The sequence below is a fragment of the Symphodus melops genome (genome assembly GCF_947650265.1).
Source record: "Symphodus melops genome assembly, chromosome: 16".
NCBI classification, from domain to species: domain Eukaryota; kingdom Metazoa; phylum Chordata; class Actinopteri; order Labriformes; family Labridae; genus Symphodus; species Symphodus melops.
In genome coordinates this window covers 2,935,888-2,954,403 of record NC_136706.1, presented here as the reverse complement: position 1 = coordinate 2,954,403, position 18,516 = coordinate 2,935,888, and the positions used below count along the sequence as shown (strand labels likewise).

Genomic DNA, 18,516 nt, shown 5'->3' with positions numbered 1-18,516 from the left:
CCATGGTCCAGATAAACTTTGGCATCCTCCAAAGTATAAAAAGTTCCTTTGGTCCTTTCTGGAGTTTGCATGTTCTCCACATTCACTCATCTCCAGGTTCTCCAGGTTCTCCATCTTCCATTCTGTGCAGCCTCGAGCTGGAGTCCACACAGCTACGTTTGAACCAAGACTTAAATAAATTAAGTTAAACATGATACTGGAATTTTATTGTGAATTGTGTTGTGCAATATGTAATGGAGAAAGCGACATCAAACATTTTCAACATTTAAAACAAACGTGTTCGGGCCTTAGCGAAAGCTAGCGGCTAACTGATGCTAGCAGCACTTCAGCCGTTGGTACAGAACCGCTTCAACAGTTCAATACGAAAGGTGCCTATGCTGCATTTTACTCCCTCGGATCACTGAATATTTTATCTGCAGGATATCGTTAAGAAATATAGACATTTTACTCACATTTTTCTTGACAAATCCAGTTAGATCGCCACTGAGAAAGTGTGTCTTTGTGCTAATGTGTGTATTCATTGAAAGAAATGAAGAGAAATAATAAAAAGCATCATCTTGTAAATAAATACTATTTATTGAAAATATTGCATGTAGTCAATCTTAAAACAAAGACTTGTTTTTCCTTTATTAACAACATAAAGTGTGGTTGACCACTCAGACTGCAGCCCTCATCGTAGTTGGAATGAAAATAAAGCACAAGCCTCCTTCCAGTTTCCCTCCGAGGTTATTAGCACATCTTGACCTCCAATGCCGCTAAAGAAGACTGCGTTTGTTTGAGCATGCAAACTCTAAAAATGTCCTAAAAGTACAGCGTCTTGTTTAAAAAGTCCACTCTGCTGAGCTGCATGAATACACTGGAACATATTAAAAAAAAAAAAAATTAAGTAAAACATGACACATCCACCTCGTGTGGGACTACAGATCCCACACACGCTGACATTTATCTTGGTCCAATGTGTTTGCAGCGACAGCAGTGGTGAAAGTAAGCCGGAGAAATCAGACCGAGTGGTTTGCAGTCAGAATGACGACGCACTTTGTCGTTATGATAAAGAGAAGGTCAGGACTACATCTTCCACTGTATTATCAATAATCCAGAGGAGAGGAAACTGTTGAATCGGTCATTATTACTTTCACATACTCAGTCTTTGTTCGGAGATTTTTTAAATGATCATGTCAACAAACTATCAGAATCTGTTTTAACTAACTCATTGTTTCATTTTGTTCTGTTTAAGGAGTTCAATCTCGGCGCATCCTATAATGTATTTAAGTATATCAAACATTATTTTAGAGTCCTTCGTGTAGGATTGTTTTTCGTATTCAAACACATTTAAATTTAGAAATACGTTTTGGAGATTTTTTTTTGCCTTTTATGAGAGAGGACAGCCGAAGAGAGATAGGATATGTTTAAGGTGAGAGATGGAGACAACATGCAGCAAAGGTGTCGACTTGTCATCATCCTCTACATGTGACACACAACATATCAGCTGGGTTCAAGCTTGACGCCCCGGTTGAGACAGTGGCTCATTATTTTGAAATATTTCTTGAGGATTTCTGGATTCAGGCAGATTATTTTGAAATTCGTGCTTTTAATTTTAAGATATTCCCTTGTTTTAATGCAGCTACTGACTCATTGTAAGACACTTGCTCGTGTTTTTAATTCCATCCGTTTGTAGATACTTCCAGAAAGTTTCTTTTTAAAATGACTTTCATTGATCTGGAGTGATTCACCATAAATGTGGTTTAAAAATGGATTTAAATCATCATGTTTGATATATTTAAAAATAACTCAAACACTACAACTAAATCTAAATTCCACTTTAAATGAAAGTAAGCTACAGACGTAAAGCTGATTTATCCGACAGGGTTTCTGCTTTAAAAAAAGAAAGAGAAAGAACGTCTTCCCATTTTAATCTGCAGCTTCATTTAAATGTCCGTAGCAAAGTGCATGCAGGCAGAGATGCATTTACATGTAAACAGAAAGCATGGTTTTGTACTTTCAAGAGAAAGTTCTTTGTATTTATAAAAGGATGAAAAGGTTTCGAAGCATTGCTGTAGTGCAAGAGTAGATTATAAAGACGATAGGAGAGTATATTTGAGATGATTGTTAGTTTGGGAGATTTCGCAGGTTAGAGACAAAAAGCATGCTGCTATAGATGCCGAATCCACTGAGATTTACTCCCTGATTCATAAAGTGATGACGTTTAATTTGATCGTCCAGATAAAAGCTGACAGAAATGCCCCCGGTCTAATTTCCTTTTACTTTCCCTACCTTTGTTTCCATTCCTGATTAACACTGATCGGTAAATGACGTTTCTACATCTTCATTTCTAAAATGCCCTGGAAGTCGATGTGGCGTCCCCGTTTAGACTTTCAATTTTGATTATGCTGCTTTATAATTGTTGCATATTTCATTCGATGTTTAAATCACTAGTGTTGTTAGCATTAGCGTTAGCATGAAGGTGGAGGTTGAATTCAACTGTATGTAGCCCTTTAACCGTTTCAGGCTCAGAATTTACTTTCACCACTGAGTGCCACTGGCAGCATGGCTTGTGTTATATGTCTGAAAACATGAATGGCACAAAGAAGAAGCTAGTCAAGATTTGCACACACGTCAGAATTCCTCCTGTTTTGATTTACAAGTCAAATTTGAGTTCCCTGTGAAACGAGCTCGACCGCCTGATCCGTCCAGAGGTCGAAGGCTCAGAGGAGTTTTTCTCTCTGCCCGGCCTTTCAGACCCCGAGTTTGTTGGCTTGTGTCAGCACCACCTTGAGGACGGGCATGAACGCCGACGTCTCGCTGAAGTTGCTGCTGCTGACTATGTGTGTGTGGATGTTGAGGCCCTCGGTGTAGGATCGAGACTCGACGCTCCTGGCGATGTTGTGCAGTCCTCCTACGATGGCGGGAGAGAGCTGGAGAGAAGAAGAGCAGAAATCTGAACTTTGACGTCCTTCCTGAACCTTCTAAAATGATTTTATTAGTCAAGAGGAAGGGGCGTTATTTCCTTTTGAACTGCTGAACCATCACTGGAGCAGAACTGAATAAATTGAGACCCAATGTTATTTGATATGAAACAGATGTGGCTGCAGAGAGACATCTGAGGTTTCTCTTCCTGGTCCTTTTTCTTGTACTTCGTAGCAAAACTGCACAAGGTGAAGCTGCCTTCCTCTCTTCCTTGACACGTTATATTTACATTCTTATTGTCACATACTCACCGTCTGCTCTCGGAGTTTGTCATAGAGCGCTTCCAGCCGCTTGGTAGCATCATCCAGCTTCCTCTTAGTTTGCTGTGAGGAGACGAAGAGCACAAAAAAACCCCACTTTGAATAATTCATGTTGTTTGAGAGGAGAGACGCTGACCTGTCATAACCCCTTCAGATGGACTCACGGGATCTGTAGCTACAGCCAAGCACTTCTGAATGAGACTCTCAAATGTTGTCTTCAGGACCAGGTGCTCGTCGGGGATCGGCTTCTTCAGGATCTTCTCTGCGGGGATGGACTGCAGAGGCTAGAAGGGTTAGAGAGGATTTATATAAAGCTTTGAATCTCATTACTCATCCCTGAGTGCAGCTGCACCTCGTCACTTCAAACTGCAAATTTTAAAAATAAAAAATCATCAAGTTGCATCATCTACTGTATTTAAGGCACATGAACACTGACATTACTTACACACCTCCATTATGTCATTTAGTGTCACATTCTATAAAGCATTGAGTACCTGTATGAAATCTCCAGTCGGTGCTCCAGGCGCTCCCTCCATGCTGGTCTTGGGCATGGCAGGGTTCATGGGTGGAGGCGAGAGCGGCTGCTGCTGCTGCTGCATGCCTGAGTAAGGGACCTGGGCACCCTGCTGACCCCCCTGTACCATGGCCTGAGGAGGGCCAGAGGGGACTGGCTGGGCCTGAGGATCCGCACCCAGAGGAGCCATGATGGGAGCAGTGATGGGGGCAGGAGGAGTGAAGTTCTGTGGAGCCGGCTGAAACAAGGGACAAAGGGTTTTCATTTCACCGCATCCTCGTCTCGTTTAAAAGGCCAATTAAAGTCGACGCTACATAATATGAAACTTCAAAATACAGAGGAGGGGTGAGGGGGACGTTTCCATAAACGTAAACTTAAACAAAAGACATGTTTCCCACTTGATTAAAGAATCGTATCGTAGTGAACTGGATTTTAAGTGGAGTTTCTTCAGGGAATACGACTTTCTATCACGTTCAGGGTTTTGATTTCATAGACATTTTTGACTTTAATTGCAGCGGTTTTGCACTTCCACATTTATGACAATTCAATGACATCATCAGGAAGGTTTTGGACTTCATGGTGCTGCTGGTAGCCTAATGCTACATGCACCATGTAACGAGGCTCCAGTCCTCCTCACAGCAGCCGTAGGTTCAAAACCGACCTCAGCCCTTTGCTGCATGTCATCCCCCTGCACTCTCTCTCCTCCTAACACTTCCTGTCTCTCTTCAGCTGTCCTGTCTAATAAAAACAAAAATGTCTCCATTTTTTTTTTTTTTTTTTTTAAAAAGCCAAACCTTGGATTTCAGATTTTTCCAGATCCCTGGTTATTGATTTTCATGTCTAAAGCTTCATGTCCTGAAGCCTTTTCGTCTCCACGCTGAAGTTCGACACTAATATTAAAAATATGTCTTTTCTCATGGAGAGATTTACCTTCTTCTTTGTTGCTCTGCTCAGAGCCGGAGGGTCGTTCCAGCCGTTCTGAGGTCCTAAAGAGAAAAACAAAATCTGCATCATCCACAGAAGCTCACAGTGTCGACATACAAACAGTTTGTCGAAGGTTTAAAATCACGTGGGAGAAAATTATCTATAAGTTAGCCATCTTTGATCACAAATAAATCAGATTTTCATGGCAATAATTGGCTGAGAGGATCGATACTGCACGACGCCTGTTATCTTAATATGAAGCTGCAGCCGTTCGTCTTGTTTTCCCAACTGCAGGCACACTTGTTTTCTAACTCTAAACCCAAAGCGGAGGGGAAAACAGCACACAGGGATTTTATGTTCTCTGCTGCAAACTTGTTCAGCTTCATATTAAAACGTGCAGACATCAGAGAGGAGTTTCATTCTCATTGATAAACTTTACATGTGCAGCCCATCTCAGCTTTACAAAGTTGACCTCAATGCGCTGAAAGTAAAGTCAAATCAACAGCTCGATTCTGATTAAACATGTCATTCAAATGTTTGGTTCCTTATTCATTCAGTGTGTTGTAGATTTAGTGAATCAGCACATTTGACGACATTTTGGATTTTTCATGCCAAAGATTCCAGCAGGTTTTAATTTGAAAAACGTTGCTCTCTTCCTGTGATGCAGATCGACATAAAACAGTACGTCACTGATACTGCATCTTTCATTTTTAATGTGAAAATAATTCACTGTCCATTAAAGAACAATTAGGGGCTGATAATCGCTAAATGCGATGAATTGCATTTTAAGTCGCTTGTTTGAAATATCATTATTTCACATTTTAAAATAAAATAGGTTTGGCTTTTATTTTGAATTTTTGCAAAGTCTTCAGCCAATAGTACTTTACTTGCTGTTCGTATTCAAATGTGCTTTTATTTTGAAATAAAGTAAGGGTAGATTATGACACTGACTGAACCGTGGAGAAGAGAACCCGTCACGGATCAAAAACCTAAAGAACAACAGATTAAACATTCACAAAGGTAAATGTTTGATCAGGTGGAGTCGACAGTGTGGCATCTGAGTTTTTTTTTAAAAATTTTTAAAGAGAGTTGTTCTTTTCTATGGCTGTGACCACAGGGAGATGCTGTGACGTAATGTGTTAATGTCAGACATTAATATATTTATTTTATAATCAAATAAAACCTTTGTGAATTTAGTTGTTTATTGTGGAAAAATATCTTGTATGTAATAAGAGAGTCATCAATAAATAAGGATAGGGGAGTTTTAAAAAAAAGGACATTCAGTGATCAGACCCATGCAGACCTGTTCTCCGAGAGGCCGGGACCAGCTCAGGGTCAGGGTGTGTACCTGAGACTCCGCACGGTGGAGGAGGAGGCATGTATGACGCAGGAGATCCCGGGCCGCCATGCTGGAAAGACGCTCCGCACGATGCAGGAGCAGAATAGTAGGAGGAAGAAGAGGAGGAGGAGGAGGAGGATGCAGCAGCGTTGGGATAGAAAGGAGGATGTGACGGAGGAGAGGAGGAGAGGCACTGGCTGCTGTAAGGTGGACCGGGATAGACCCGAGGGGCAGACTGAGACGGGACGGGCTGCTGCGTGTACTGAGAGAGGAAGCCCGGAGGCTCTGCAGGAGGAGGAGCAGCAGAGGAGGAGGAGTACTGAAGAGGGTGATAGATAGGAGCCCCCCCAGCTCCAGGGGGGTACGGGCTGACCTGAGGGTAGTCTGGGGTTCACACAGGATACAAACAGACGATGTTAGTGAAGAAATGAGTCAACCATGCAGAAGATCAAACACGTAAACAGAGCGGTTCAAGGACAGCGCATGCTAACATGCTATATGTTTAGCTTTCAGATGATAAACAGGCACAGTGAAATCAATGTTATAAAGTTAATCAGACAAGACGCTCTCAGTTCATTCAACAGCAGAGACGAGATCAAACATTTCATCAATGTTTGTCAGTGTTTAAAACAGAGGTCGTATAAAAAGATGGACAACATGACAGATCCTTAAAAGTGAAGCCAAAACCTTTAGAGCGCCCCCTGCTGACTGGCTGCAGTACAGGAAGTAGGCCCCTACGTAGGCCCCTACGCTTCAATATTAAAGACCTGACACACACAGCTGACGGCTAGTGACCATGTCAGGGGGAGTTTGACTTCACTTTAGTACAAGAGAAGGAGGTGGATACTCATCGTCCATCTTCAATATGTAGTCGGAAACAAGTCCTAATAAGAAGGTGTGAAAGACTTACGCTGGTACTGATGGGAGAGCATGTATGCAGGAGCGGAGGAGGGCGGAGGGGCTGCAGCAGAGGCGGAGGGAGGCATCCCGTACGGGTTTGAAGACTCCACCTGCAGGAGGGAAAAAAAAGAAACAAAAGGACATAATTTGACTTCTTCAGAAGATTTCTCCCCACAAAACTGTCCCTGTAATACGCTTAGTATCACTATAACAACAGTGATACTCACTATCACTATCATATTATACATCACAAACTGTAAAAAACAGCGATGGGTCAAATTTGCATGACTGAAAGTCTCCTTCTTAAACGACAGTAAGAAGAGTGAAGAAGGAGCTTGTTGCTGCGTGTTCTGCACACAGATCTCACAGTGCTGCAAACAGACGACTGTGTCGTATTTGCCCTTCTGTTCTGTTAAATACATATCTGCAGAATTTCATCGTAAAACATAAAAAAAAACACAAACGAGAGGAGTGAAGAAGGTGTTTGTGTTGAAAGAGAAAACGAACAGTCAACAACGTCAACACAAAGTTGTTCAGTGATGAAGGAGGGGAGGAGTGATACTGATCACAAGAGCTGAGTCTTCTGTTGGATTTCAGTTACGGACATATTTGTAATCATTGAAGCTGTCTGTGGTTAGAAATGTGTGTAATCAGCGGTGTGTAGAGGGAAGGGCGGGCGGGTGGGTTGGCGGTCAGTTTGTACCTTCTGCTCTGCTTGAAGAGGAGGAGGAGGGACATTGGGGAGGGCTGTGGGAGTTTGGTTACTCCACGAGGTGACAGTGGAGGCAGCCCTCACCTGAAGCACACAGAGACACACGGCACAGAGCAGCGACGGCCGCACAATGAGGTGGGAGAAGGGAGAACCCCCAAAAAGAATTAAATAAAAAAAAAAAGACCCAAACAACCACAAGATAAACAAGACCGGAGCCAGGGTTCAAATGACAGAAACACAAAGCCCCAACAGTTCAGAGAGTCTCAGCAAACAGCGCCCCCAACAATAATAAAAAAGATTTTTTAAAGAACCAGCATGTGATTTAAACCCTGGCTAGGATGGAAATCAAAATCAATGACATGATTCAAACGACAAACTAAAATAACAAAACTTCAGGAGGAGGAGCGCTACAGGGTGACGGGGAGGGGGGGCCTTTCTTTTAGAGCGCTTTAAAGATGAATTTATTGAAAATCATTTGTGTAAATAATCTTCTGAGGTTTTTTGTTTCCTTAACATTTGCAAGGAACAAAATGCTACAACTGAGAAATGGAAAATCCCCTTTTTTTCGTTTGACAAGAAGAGTGAATACAACAGTTTTTTCGATGGTGATAATGTGGAAGCTCAGAGGTACGTACGGGCTGGTAATACTGCTGCTGCTGCTGCTGCTGCGGGGGGGCGGTCGCTGCAGGTGAAGGTGTGGGCACTGGAGCTGCTGCAGACGGCTGAGGCACCATGGGGGGCTGCACGGGGAAGCACGGATGCTGAGGCAGGCCGCGTTGGACCTGAGTCATGGCAGGCTGCTGCGGTTGGAATCTCTGAGTTTGTGCGGGAGCCGCCGTCTGTCCCAGAGCTCGACTGAGCCGCTCACGAAGCTGCTGAACGGCGACCTGGAGAGTCCAAATCAGACAAGTCACATTCAGTTAGTCAGTTTACAAACTCTCTGCGAATATTTAAATTACTGAAAATGTAAACAGAATGTAATTTGGAACTTTTAACCAAATAAAACTAACCAATCAAAACAAGTGGACCACATTCTAGCAGATCAAATTTCTGTTTTTGTCACTGGAGTCCGGTGCCTTTAAAAATGTCTCTCTGTGTAGAATCATTTCAGTTATTCTGTCAGACTCTTCTGAGCCTGTCAGCTGCAAAATCGACCCTTCAAGTGAACGAGTTTGTTTCGTAACTGCAGGCTTCAACAATCGACTTCACCAAACCCAAAACTTTTAGTAGCTCTTTGTCGTTTAGATCCCAAAATCTAAATTACCGGAATAAAAATGATTTTGGATTTAATCAAAGACATGAACTCAGTATTTGTGACACACCTGGTTGGTGTTTTCAGGCAGGTAGGTGATGGCGGTGGACAGACTGCCCTGAGAGGCGAGCAGGCTGGCATACTGGCTCATCTTCTCGGCCATCAGGATGCCGATAGCGGCGGCGCCGGACTGCTGTGTCAGCTCAACTGCACGCCGCAGCACCACCACCTTCTCCACCAGGTCCTGAGGGATAAAAAAGACGAGCTGCTTTAAACAACAATCTGACCACTTATTATTCTGGTTCAGTTCAGTGCAGTACTGGTTCATGCAGAGAAACACTGATAGAAACTGAGTGGCGAACACTGTAGCAACAGAACTTAAACATAATGAGTCTTGGACTTAAACACACTGGAAGGATTGTGATGCTGCCTGTAACGTCTGCACACACCTGCAGAGAGAGGGGACAGTGTCCATCCTGAGCTCTGGTCCAACACGACACCAGTTTCTCCACGTTCCCAGCGCAGATGAAGCACAGACAGGCCTGAGCTTGAAGAGGAGCATCCTGTGCTGCCTCCAGTCGGCCCCCCAGAAGGTCTAAAAAAAACCCAGAACGTTTTGATTAAAGGAGGGGAGAAAGCCTGTTTTGGACTGTAGGAGGAAGCCGGAGAACCCTGAGCGAACCCGAGCATGCACAGGAAGAACAATCTTGTTTTCACGGCTTTAAACTGACCGCAGAGGGAAGAGAACTCCTCGGGCTTAGCGTAGGTCATGACAGCAGCCAGAGCCTCTTTCCAGTTGTACAGGTCACACGTCTGCAGGACGTCGTGCCAGTCTTTCATCACGACTGCGCTGATCAGCTGGAGGACGACAAACAAGAGTTGAATCATCTGTTGGATAATCTTAATTCAGATCAAACCCCATCCTGCTGCTTGTTACCTTCGTGATCTTGCTGTGTGTGTTGGTAAAATATTTCTTCTGGGTTTTCTCCAGGAGCTCGGGCCCTCCGGCGATGGCCAGGATGATGCTGTCTGCCATCCGGTTGTCATGGAGACAGAGCTCCACAGCTCCTTCAAAGTCTCCGGTGAGCAGGGCCTGCGTGATCAGACCGTCCACATCTGGAGGGAAAACAAAACATGTTCAAAACATGGGGGGGAGGGCGGGGGGACGTTCAGGTCAAATCTGCAGCTGGGGGGGGGCGACGTTACCTTGACTGATGCTGAGATTGACTCCTCCTTCGTGGGCTGGAGTAGGAGCAGGAGCTGGAGCAGGAACAGGGGAAGGAGCCAGAACTGGGATCTCAATGGGTTCCTCAATGAGAACTGGAGCTGGATCTGCAGCCGGAGCAAGATCCTCGACTGGAGCTGGAACCTCAGCGGGTTCCTCGACTGGAGCTGAGGTCTCTGCGGGACTAGGATCCTCCTCCAGTGGAACTTCCTCCTCCTAAAACATCAAAGAAAAATCCCATCAAGTCTCTGCTTGCTCTTCTCCTTCCATGCAGGATAGTTTTTTATCTTTTTTAATAGTTTGAAAACGTGTTTCTGCTGCAATCTGAACGACCTATCTTCAAAGCATTGTGCAAACAGTGATGACAGCAGACTGATGACATCATTTGCATTACAGCAAGCTTCCTGTTATTCAGCTACTGAAAAAACTTTGCTAAGAACCTGTAAATAAAGTGCAGCTAGAATACAAGCATGTCCTGTTTTAAATATTCCAATAAATAGCAGATTTAACAAAGACAACTTAAAACGTATTGTATCCCATCAGGAGCTGCCCTGTTCTTCTCATCCTAAGTGAAGAGATATATACCTCCTCTAGGGGGATCTCTTCTTCCTCTGCTTCCCCTTCTTGAAGAACGAGGTCAACTAATTCTTCTGCTTCGATGGTGGGAGTGTCCTCTTGATCGGCTGCTGCTGCTGCCGGCTCCTCGGGTTCTAAAGTCTCTGCAGGTTCTGGGTCAGGAGTGGAGTGTAGCTCCAGTGTGGCTGCAGGCTGGAGGTTTGCGGCAGCGATCAAGTCAAAAGCTGCTTCAGGATTGTCGACGAGAGGCACAAAGCTGAGGTCTGCGACAGGCTGCACGTTTGCAGGAGCCTCCACCTAAAGATGTGGAGAAGAGCCGGCTTTAAAATCAGCGACTTTCACTTCAATGTTAACGGCCAAGTAAAGGTTCAACTAAGAGGCTGAAATGATCACAAAGATGTATCTTTACAATTAGAGAGAGAATATGATGAATAGGACATTTGGAGACTTGGAGGAACTTTAAATGAAAAGTATGAAGAAGGAACTTTAGAAACAGCTGCTGGTTGAAAACATGTATTTAAAGAGTCAAAGGACTACTGTAACATTTGAAGGAGTTATTTAAAAACAATATCTACATAAAAAAAAAGAAGAATTCAGAAATGAATACCAGAATGAGACACTATGGTATGTAGCTGCCTGAGGTTAAATCAGGCTCAGATTTTGGGTCCATTAGATACAAAAGAAATGCAGAAAATGTGGACGAGCTCAGACTGGAGGCTGTTCAGAAGAAATGTTTCGCAGGAATTCCAGTTGGACTGGAAGCACTTTTTTCCCGGCAATTTAACTCTGACATCGGCGTCATGTTTGAGCTGCTCTTCAGACTTCACTCTTATCCAGACCGTAAATACACAACATGAGGAACATTTCCCAGAGTGTTAAATAACTGTTCTGACCGAACGTACCTGCGGAGGATCAGCAAAGAACTCCTCAGGTGCTGCTGAAAGCTGCTGATAAAAAACCCCACAAAATGCATTTCATTAAAAAAACATTGCACTCACTGATACTCAAAACATTTCTTTATAGAACAGACTCTAATCATCTTTCTGAGCGTGTTTATAATATGTCCAATTCTTTTTAATAAAGTGACGGCTCTTAACAAACGTACCTGTGGAGGCTCGGTGGATGTTTCCGCCGGTGCTGCTACGAGCTGACGACAAAAAGAAAACACTGATTGTCAGACATCCTGACAGATACTTGATCAAAGTATCAAACTGAAAGTATTAATGCAGCCAGTTGGAAGCGTTTATTTCATGAACTCCTTTAAGCCTCTGAGGACGTCGTACCTGTGGAGGGTCAGCAGGCTTTTCCTCTAAAGCTGCAGAAATCTGACAAGAAAAAAACACAACTGTCACAAGCTGGTGGATAAAAATATCAAACAGTTCATATCAATGAGTGATTTCATTGGTGGCGTTTAGATGGCTGGAAAAAAGCACGACACCTTCAAGGCGAGCTCCTCTTTGTTGTAGCCCAGAAGTTCCAGGTACCTGCTGCGGACGTCGCTCTCAAAATTAACCTGCAAACACAACACAGTCAACTCAAATAGAAACACACACGTGCGTGCAGGTTTGTTTAAACGTTTCTGTATTTTGTACCTTGAGGAAAGACCAAACCGTCCTCTCAAACTCATTGTCAGCGGTGTCGATCTTCCCCTGGCAGAAGTCCACGAAGCTGCCTGCGCTCAGCGTGGCCTGCAGCTGATCGGAGCGCTTCAAGAAGTCCGTTTCTGTAACGACTTGGCTGACGTGCACAACCCGTGCGGCGGGCTGCTGAGGCTGCTGGGGGTTGGGCTTTGTGTTCTCTAAGGAAACCAGCTTCCCACCAAACTGTGGAAAAGTGACGAGACGAAAAATGTGAGGGATTCAGACGGTAGAAACTAAGAATGTCTCCCATATTTATTATTAAAGGACTCACAGCGAACGAGGCTCCGACGGGTCTGCGGAGCCACTTTGGGGGCTTCTTTAAGGGAGTGACTGTCGCTGGAGGGGCAGATGTTTGGGGCAGCTGCAGCGGGGGCAGAGTCTGACCTGTCCCAAAAGGATCCATGTTCCCAAAGGAGGTACTAATCTGTAAGAGACGAGTTAGAGCACAGACTGTATGAAGCATGGACGTAGGTTCAGTGGTGTCACCCACTGGTTTCTGAAGGCCAGTTTTGAAGCCCAACGATGATAGTCCCCATATTGGAAATGTTGTCTTCCACTTGCGTTTGGTCAGGTAGAGCTGAGACGGGCTTTAACCGTCAGCCGCCGTTATTAATCTGTTGATGATGCAGACGTGTGTTTTTGTGTCAGGAGATCAACTCTCACCTTGTCGGCGTCTCTCTGGCTCTGCGCCTGGCTGCTGCCTCCCATGATGGAGTAGATGTCGATATGTCCGTCAAATCCTGCGGCCGACAGCACCGCCGGGTTCCTGGGACACCACTGGATGTCGAAGCACCACTGACTGCTGGTGGGCAGCTCGTACAGAACCTGGAGATCAAAGCAGATCGTTTAAAGCCAGGCGGAAGAGAAGTGCCTCTTCTGCCTTCGTCTTTGTAATCGCAGCGTCTGACGTCAGTCTTTACCTCTCCTGTGTTTGGATTCCAGCAGAGGATCCTGCTGTCCTTCCCGCAGCTCAGGAGCAGCTCGGGATCAGCCAAGCTCCAGGCGATGGCAAGAACCCCCCTGAACAGAGAGAACACTTACACGTTTACAGCTGCATGATTCTTTCTTCCAGAAGTCTTCATCAGTTTGTTTCCTCTTTACTTTTCTCAATAATGTGACTTATTATTCTTTCTGTGTCTGTCAGCTCAAAGCACTGCGACTCCGACTGAAGATATAAATATTTAAAAACTGAATAATGGAATAGTAATTATACTTATCATAGTATCATAGCAGTAGAAATAAAAGAGAAACTATAAATCATAGTGAGGTGAACCTTTCGTTGGCTTTTAGCAGACGATGCAGCGGTTAGCTTGTGTTAGCATACGGTAGCTTTCTAGCAGTAAATGTAAATACTACGTCCTGCAGTGAGTGTGCGACCAACGAGTCCAGGAGGAGGTTTGAACGTTGCGTTTATAAGGTGTAATAAACGTTTTTACCGACTGTACCTTTAAGGCTACAGATGAGAGAAACGTGTGAGAGCTGTGTTTACCGTGTGTGGTTCTCTAAAATCTTTAAAGGAGAGGTAGCGAAACGTAAATCCCACATCTGGATGACCGGCATCCGATCGTCCTCCGAGGCCAACACCAGCTGAGTGGCAACTTCAGGGTTCCAGGCGAGTCCAGAGCAATGCATCTGAAAACAAAACAAACAGATCCATGCGTGCAGATGATGAATGATTAGGCTGAGTCAACAGCAGCAGAGGAATGGGAGGAAAAAGGATCCGGGAAGTGTGTGAGAGACGACGTACTCGGTTGCTGTGGTCGCTGACTTTGATGATGAGGTCGTTCTTGCGGAGGTCCCACACCAAGGCTCGGCCGCTCGGGCTGGCAGAGGCGAGGATGTGCTGGACCTGTTTGTTCCACGACACGAAGCTGATGTCCTCCACGGGCTTCAAAGACAAGGCCGGCTTTATTTATACAACATCGCTCATTCATGAAGCCAATAAGAGTGATTTAAAGGGTTAAAACGTTCCGAACACTGAGAACATGCAAAGAAATGAGAATTTAAAATACAATGCACCTAAAAATATCTTCAATGTGGGTGAAAACTGAGCAGGAAGAACAATTAGTTTATAATAAATACAATGTAAGGAGGTGTTTTTTTTTTAAAATATGGTTTTAATCAATCTTATTATTGGATTTTAAAGGTTTTCAGACTTCTTAAGGTCCAAAAATAGAAAAAAACGTTGCTCCTCCTCCTTCTCAGGACAGGTCTAGAGGAGAGGAACCGGTACAAGTAAACACCGTTGAACTTACTAAACTATATTTGTTAGATTGCAACGTTTCAGTTAAAACGTTTTGATAGTAGAAGGTAAGGACCCATCATTCACTGAGACAACAGATTTCAGCTCAATCTAAAAACAAAACAAACACTGTTCAATGCTTTTAGATTAAAGCCTATCTATTCAAACGCGATGTCGAGGTCTGTCAGATTACTAAAGAGAAGTGAAATGCTGAAAATCATTTCACAAAGACAAAGAAACTGGACGCTGTAGGGCCATTTGAATAAATGACTGAGCTCTGCAAACGTATGTAAAGTTCAGAGATTGTAAAAGAATAAATTACCTGAGATTTTGGTCCTGGAGTCATTGGAGAGCCGAAGTTATTCATATCCCAGATGTAGATTTCAGAATCGTTCCCACCTGAAGCGACCAGATTAGTCTGCAGCAGAGAGGAGCACACACTGAAATGAGTCCATGCTTTTATTTTGAAATGCATCTGTATTTGGTGACATTGAAGTTTAACCGTCTTACTTGGAAGGGGTTTACGTCGAGGCCTCTCACCGGGCCCGTGTGCAGGTCGCTCTCGGCGATGATCACGTCGCTCGCTCCAGCCATGATCTTTGCAGCGTCGTACAGGATCACGCTGCCGTTCTCTCCTCCTGCGATGAGGACGCCCGAGTGGTGAGCTTCAGAATCCATCCCATACGGACCCCACACCAGTTTGTGGTACCTGTTAGAGGAAAAAAAGTAGAACCCCTGTGATAATGAGCTCCACGACAAGGAACACATCCCAACAACAGATGGAGCAGTTAGAACCTGTGAGAGGAGGCGAGGCTGCCGCACGACTTCATGCCCAGACTCGGGTCAGACAAGTCGAGCTCGAAAAACTCCAAGGAGGCATTGGTGCTGAAGGAGGCATCCAGCTGCTGGGCTGATGTTCCTGCAGAGAGAGAGACAGAGAGAGAGAGAGAGACAGAGAGAGAGAGAGAGAGAGAGAGATAATGTATGGTGCAGGCTTGTCAGCAGGGCAAAACGTCTTCATAAAAATAACTTTAATCTCAGGAGTAAAAGGTGCTGGCGTGAAAAACACGAAACATGAATCAAAATAGAAACATCAACTTTTCTGTTAGAGAGAAACAACGTGTGCCCCGAGCTCGACATGCATTTTTTTATAACCTTTAAGAGCAGCTCTCATGTCATCACATGTTAAACAACATATATGGATTCTGATACATGCTGGAAAAAAAGCCCTGTCACGTTTTCTCCGAGTCAATTGCCAGTGAAGGGATGTGGTGTGCAGATGACTCATTTGGTTAAGTGGCAGTAAAAATTGGCTGGAACATTTGACCAAAGATGATATAATGTCCCGTCAGAAACCAGCTCGCTGCGGTTAAATCCGGCCCGTGCTGACTTCCTGCAGCGTGGCTCGTCGTACCTGTTGCAAGGTAGACGGGGTGGTGCTGCGCAGGACTCCAGCTCTGGATGGCTGTGCGGTTGATCTCTTTAAGCTTCATCCTGAAAAGACACAAGTGCACGTTTTTAATTCTGCACGTAGTCATACCTACCGAGTGTTTACAGTTATTTACATCTTGATTTTCTCTGATGTGGTTTTGGCAGGATAGAAAAGATGAAGCTATTTTTGACCGTGACTGAACAAATAAGCTCATAAACAATGAGCTAAAGGGACAGGTCAACAGTTTTTCAAACTGAAAACAATCTTATGTGTACATTGACACTTATTGGTCGCTTTGATTGTTCCTGTTGTCTGTAACAGCAGTGAAATACTCCTTTCAGCCTCCAGCTTTGCATGACTCCCATGAACAGTATGTTTGGCCTTTAGTCTCTACTGAGCCTAAGCGGCAGGAGGTAACACAAAGAACCAGCACTATTTACTTATTTTATCACATCACAGGGAGTGACTTTAGTCCCCCAGGAGGAACACATCATTTAGGAACACCTCATTATAAGCGATGCAGACTGAAACACCAGCTCCTTCCTGATTTCTCCTGTTTTACAGAAGTGTTGAATCAGACGTACGATTTGTTTTGAACCAACCGAGCTCTGAGAACTTTAAGATCGTCCAGGGTGAAGCTATTTTAAGAAACGGGCAACAGATTCCTGCTCTTTATGTAGCCATCAGTCACAGCAAACTTTTACAGGTGAAAACGGCACAATGTTCACAGAGGAAAAATGCATGTTTAAGAAACTATAACCATAATAAGCAACTATTTGTACAATTAAACAAAAAAAAGTTGATCTCTGACAGCTTTAATCCGCCTTTCAGACAAACGTGTTTGTTTCATTTTGTCTACCTGATTTATAGTAAAGAAAAATGAACTCACAAAATAAATTTAAAAAAAAAGTGGCACTGCAACTTTATTACTCAGTTTCTGAATTAGTTTAAGAAAAGTGCACTGAAGGAACTGGAACTTAAACATTATAAATAAAAGGTAGACTTTTAAAACATGGAAAGTGTCTTTTAAAGCTGAGGATATGAATATATAATGAAGCAGTAATAAAAAAGGTAATACTCCCACTTCTGTACAGACAAATGACAGCTCTGATTAACACTAGTTATCACCTGAGCTCTGCATTATAAAGCTGTGCAGGAGTAGTAAAATGTGTGTGCTCACTCCTTGCATTCAAAGGTTAACACAGAAGTGCAATGTGAGCTAGCAGCATGCTAACAGCTGATCGGCCAATCAATTACTGTAAAAAGCCTCAAACAGGACGAGTGTGAGAAAGTGAAGAAGCAGAGCAGAGGCTGCTGATTTACTGTCACCTTTACTTGCATGCTCACTTTGACTCGGAACAGCATGTCCTTAAGCTACAAGAGGACATTACGTTTTGTAGCCTGCTAGCTGCCTGTGCAGGGAAAATACAACAGTAGAAGACAGTTTACTTACACACACACTCACTCACACACTGACACAGGGATCTTATTACTCCACCAAAGCTGCTTACCTTTACCTTCGTTTCTGCTTCTTACATGAACGCAAACATAAACACAAACAGCCTCGTCCTGTTTAACTTCCCCTTTCACTTCTACGTGTCTGTTTAAAAAAAACAGAAGAAGAAGAGGCTAACCGGCTCCCGGCTCTGCAGACTCAAGACAGATTTCCACGTCCCCACTGGTCTCCATCAACGTGGCACTAAGCAACAATCCTCCTCCTCCCACGAAGAAGAAACGACAACTTCCGGGAGACGTCGACATTGCATTTAGCATTTATGGTTAGCATCATGCTAATAGAATAATATTTGAATAAAACATTTTCCATCACCCCCTCTATTTATATACTTTTGAATTGCAATTACTAAAAAAGAACAGTTAATATTAAATTGAGACGATAAATCATTTACAGTTTATTGAAGGAGCAGATGGTTGGATACTTATGGGTTGTAAAAGCACCAATTTGACAGAGTAGAGATGCAGAATTATAATCTTAAAATGTGCATTCTTAATTCAATAAAAAGGGAAGGTGGTTGTACCATGAATCTGAAAACCAAGTGCTCACCTGCATGCAGAAACGTCAGTCACTTTTTGTTAAAGACAGAATTTAACCCCTTGAGCCATTTGCAGATATCCGCTTTAAAACATGTTTATTTAATAAGACTACTCAAAGTGCCATTTTCATTGCAGGTCACTCCAAGTTCACACGCTGATGGCAGAGGTTGTTTTTGAAATTGTCCCTCAGTTTTATTTAATCCTTTTCAATATTAAATGCTGCCTTTTTGTAGTAACTCGAAATGTCAGTCCCATACATGGAAAAAGCAACATCTTCCACACGTCTTACATTATACTGTACCAAATCAACAAGTTTCAATTTCAGTAGTTTTAAAGATTAGCATTGGAGGTTTAAGACTTTACTTTCCATGGTAAGCCTAATATCCTCTGCTTGCGAAAAAACACACTCACAGCAACACATATTCAACAATGAATATTTATTAGTGAAATGAAGTTTGACATATAAACAGTTCTTAATGTAAAT

The 18,516-nt window shown here is 43.5% G+C and overlaps 1 protein-coding gene across 3 annotated transcripts; it reads right to left on the bottom strand.

The window, feature by feature from the left end:
* Nucleotides 1-557: 557 nt before the first annotated feature.
* On the bottom strand, nucleotides 558-17,725 carry sec31a (SEC31 homolog A, COPII coat complex component). Of its 3 annotated transcripts, none has more exons than XM_079365286.1 (30): nucleotides 17,492-17,725; nucleotides 15,963-16,042; nucleotides 15,344-15,467; nucleotides 15,059-15,257; nucleotides 14,871-14,966; nucleotides 14,054-14,194; nucleotides 13,796-13,938; nucleotides 13,227-13,326; nucleotides 12,970-13,131; nucleotides 12,578-12,730; nucleotides 12,259-12,489; nucleotides 12,105-12,179; nucleotides 11,950-11,991; nucleotides 11,772-11,813; nucleotides 11,569-11,613; nucleotides 10,676-10,963; nucleotides 10,072-10,306; nucleotides 9,803-9,981; nucleotides 9,597-9,723; nucleotides 9,315-9,460; nucleotides 8,936-9,109; nucleotides 8,249-8,500; nucleotides 7,605-7,697; nucleotides 6,912-7,011; nucleotides 6,011-6,385; nucleotides 4,669-4,724; nucleotides 3,719-3,976; nucleotides 3,389-3,508; nucleotides 3,216-3,287; nucleotides 558-2,912 (listed from the first exon to the last, which is right to left on the bottom strand). In XM_079365286.1, the coding sequence occupies exons 2-30, from the start codon at nucleotides 16,039-16,041 to the stop codon at nucleotides 2,733-2,735; spliced, it is 4,287 nt and encodes a 1,428-aa protein (XP_079221412.1). In that variant the 5' UTR covers nucleotide 16,042; nucleotides 17,492-17,725; the 3' UTR covers nucleotides 558-2,732. The 3 variants fall into 3 exon arrangements, with proteins under 3 accessions (XP_079221412.1, XP_079221413.1, XP_079221414.1); XM_079365287.1 differs by having other exon boundaries at nucleotides 11,569-11,610; XM_079365288.1 differs by lacking the exon at nucleotides 7,605-7,697.
* Nucleotides 17,726-18,516: the final 791 nt, after the last annotated feature.

Bases quoted from the DNA above. Each gene is read 5' to 3' on its own strand.
- sec31a (XM_079365286.1), bottom strand. From the start codon at position 16,041: ATGAAGCTTAAAGAGATCAACCGCACAGCCATCCAGAGCTGGAGTCCT. The intron at 15,468-15,962 runs GTACGACGAGCC...CTCTCTCTGCAG, and splicing joins CCCCGTCTACCTTGCAACAG to GAACATCAGCCCAGCAGCTG. The intron at 12,731-12,969 runs GTGAGAGTTGAT...CGTCTCTTACAG, and splicing joins GCCAGAGAGACGCCGACAAG to ATTAGTACCTCCTTTGGGAA.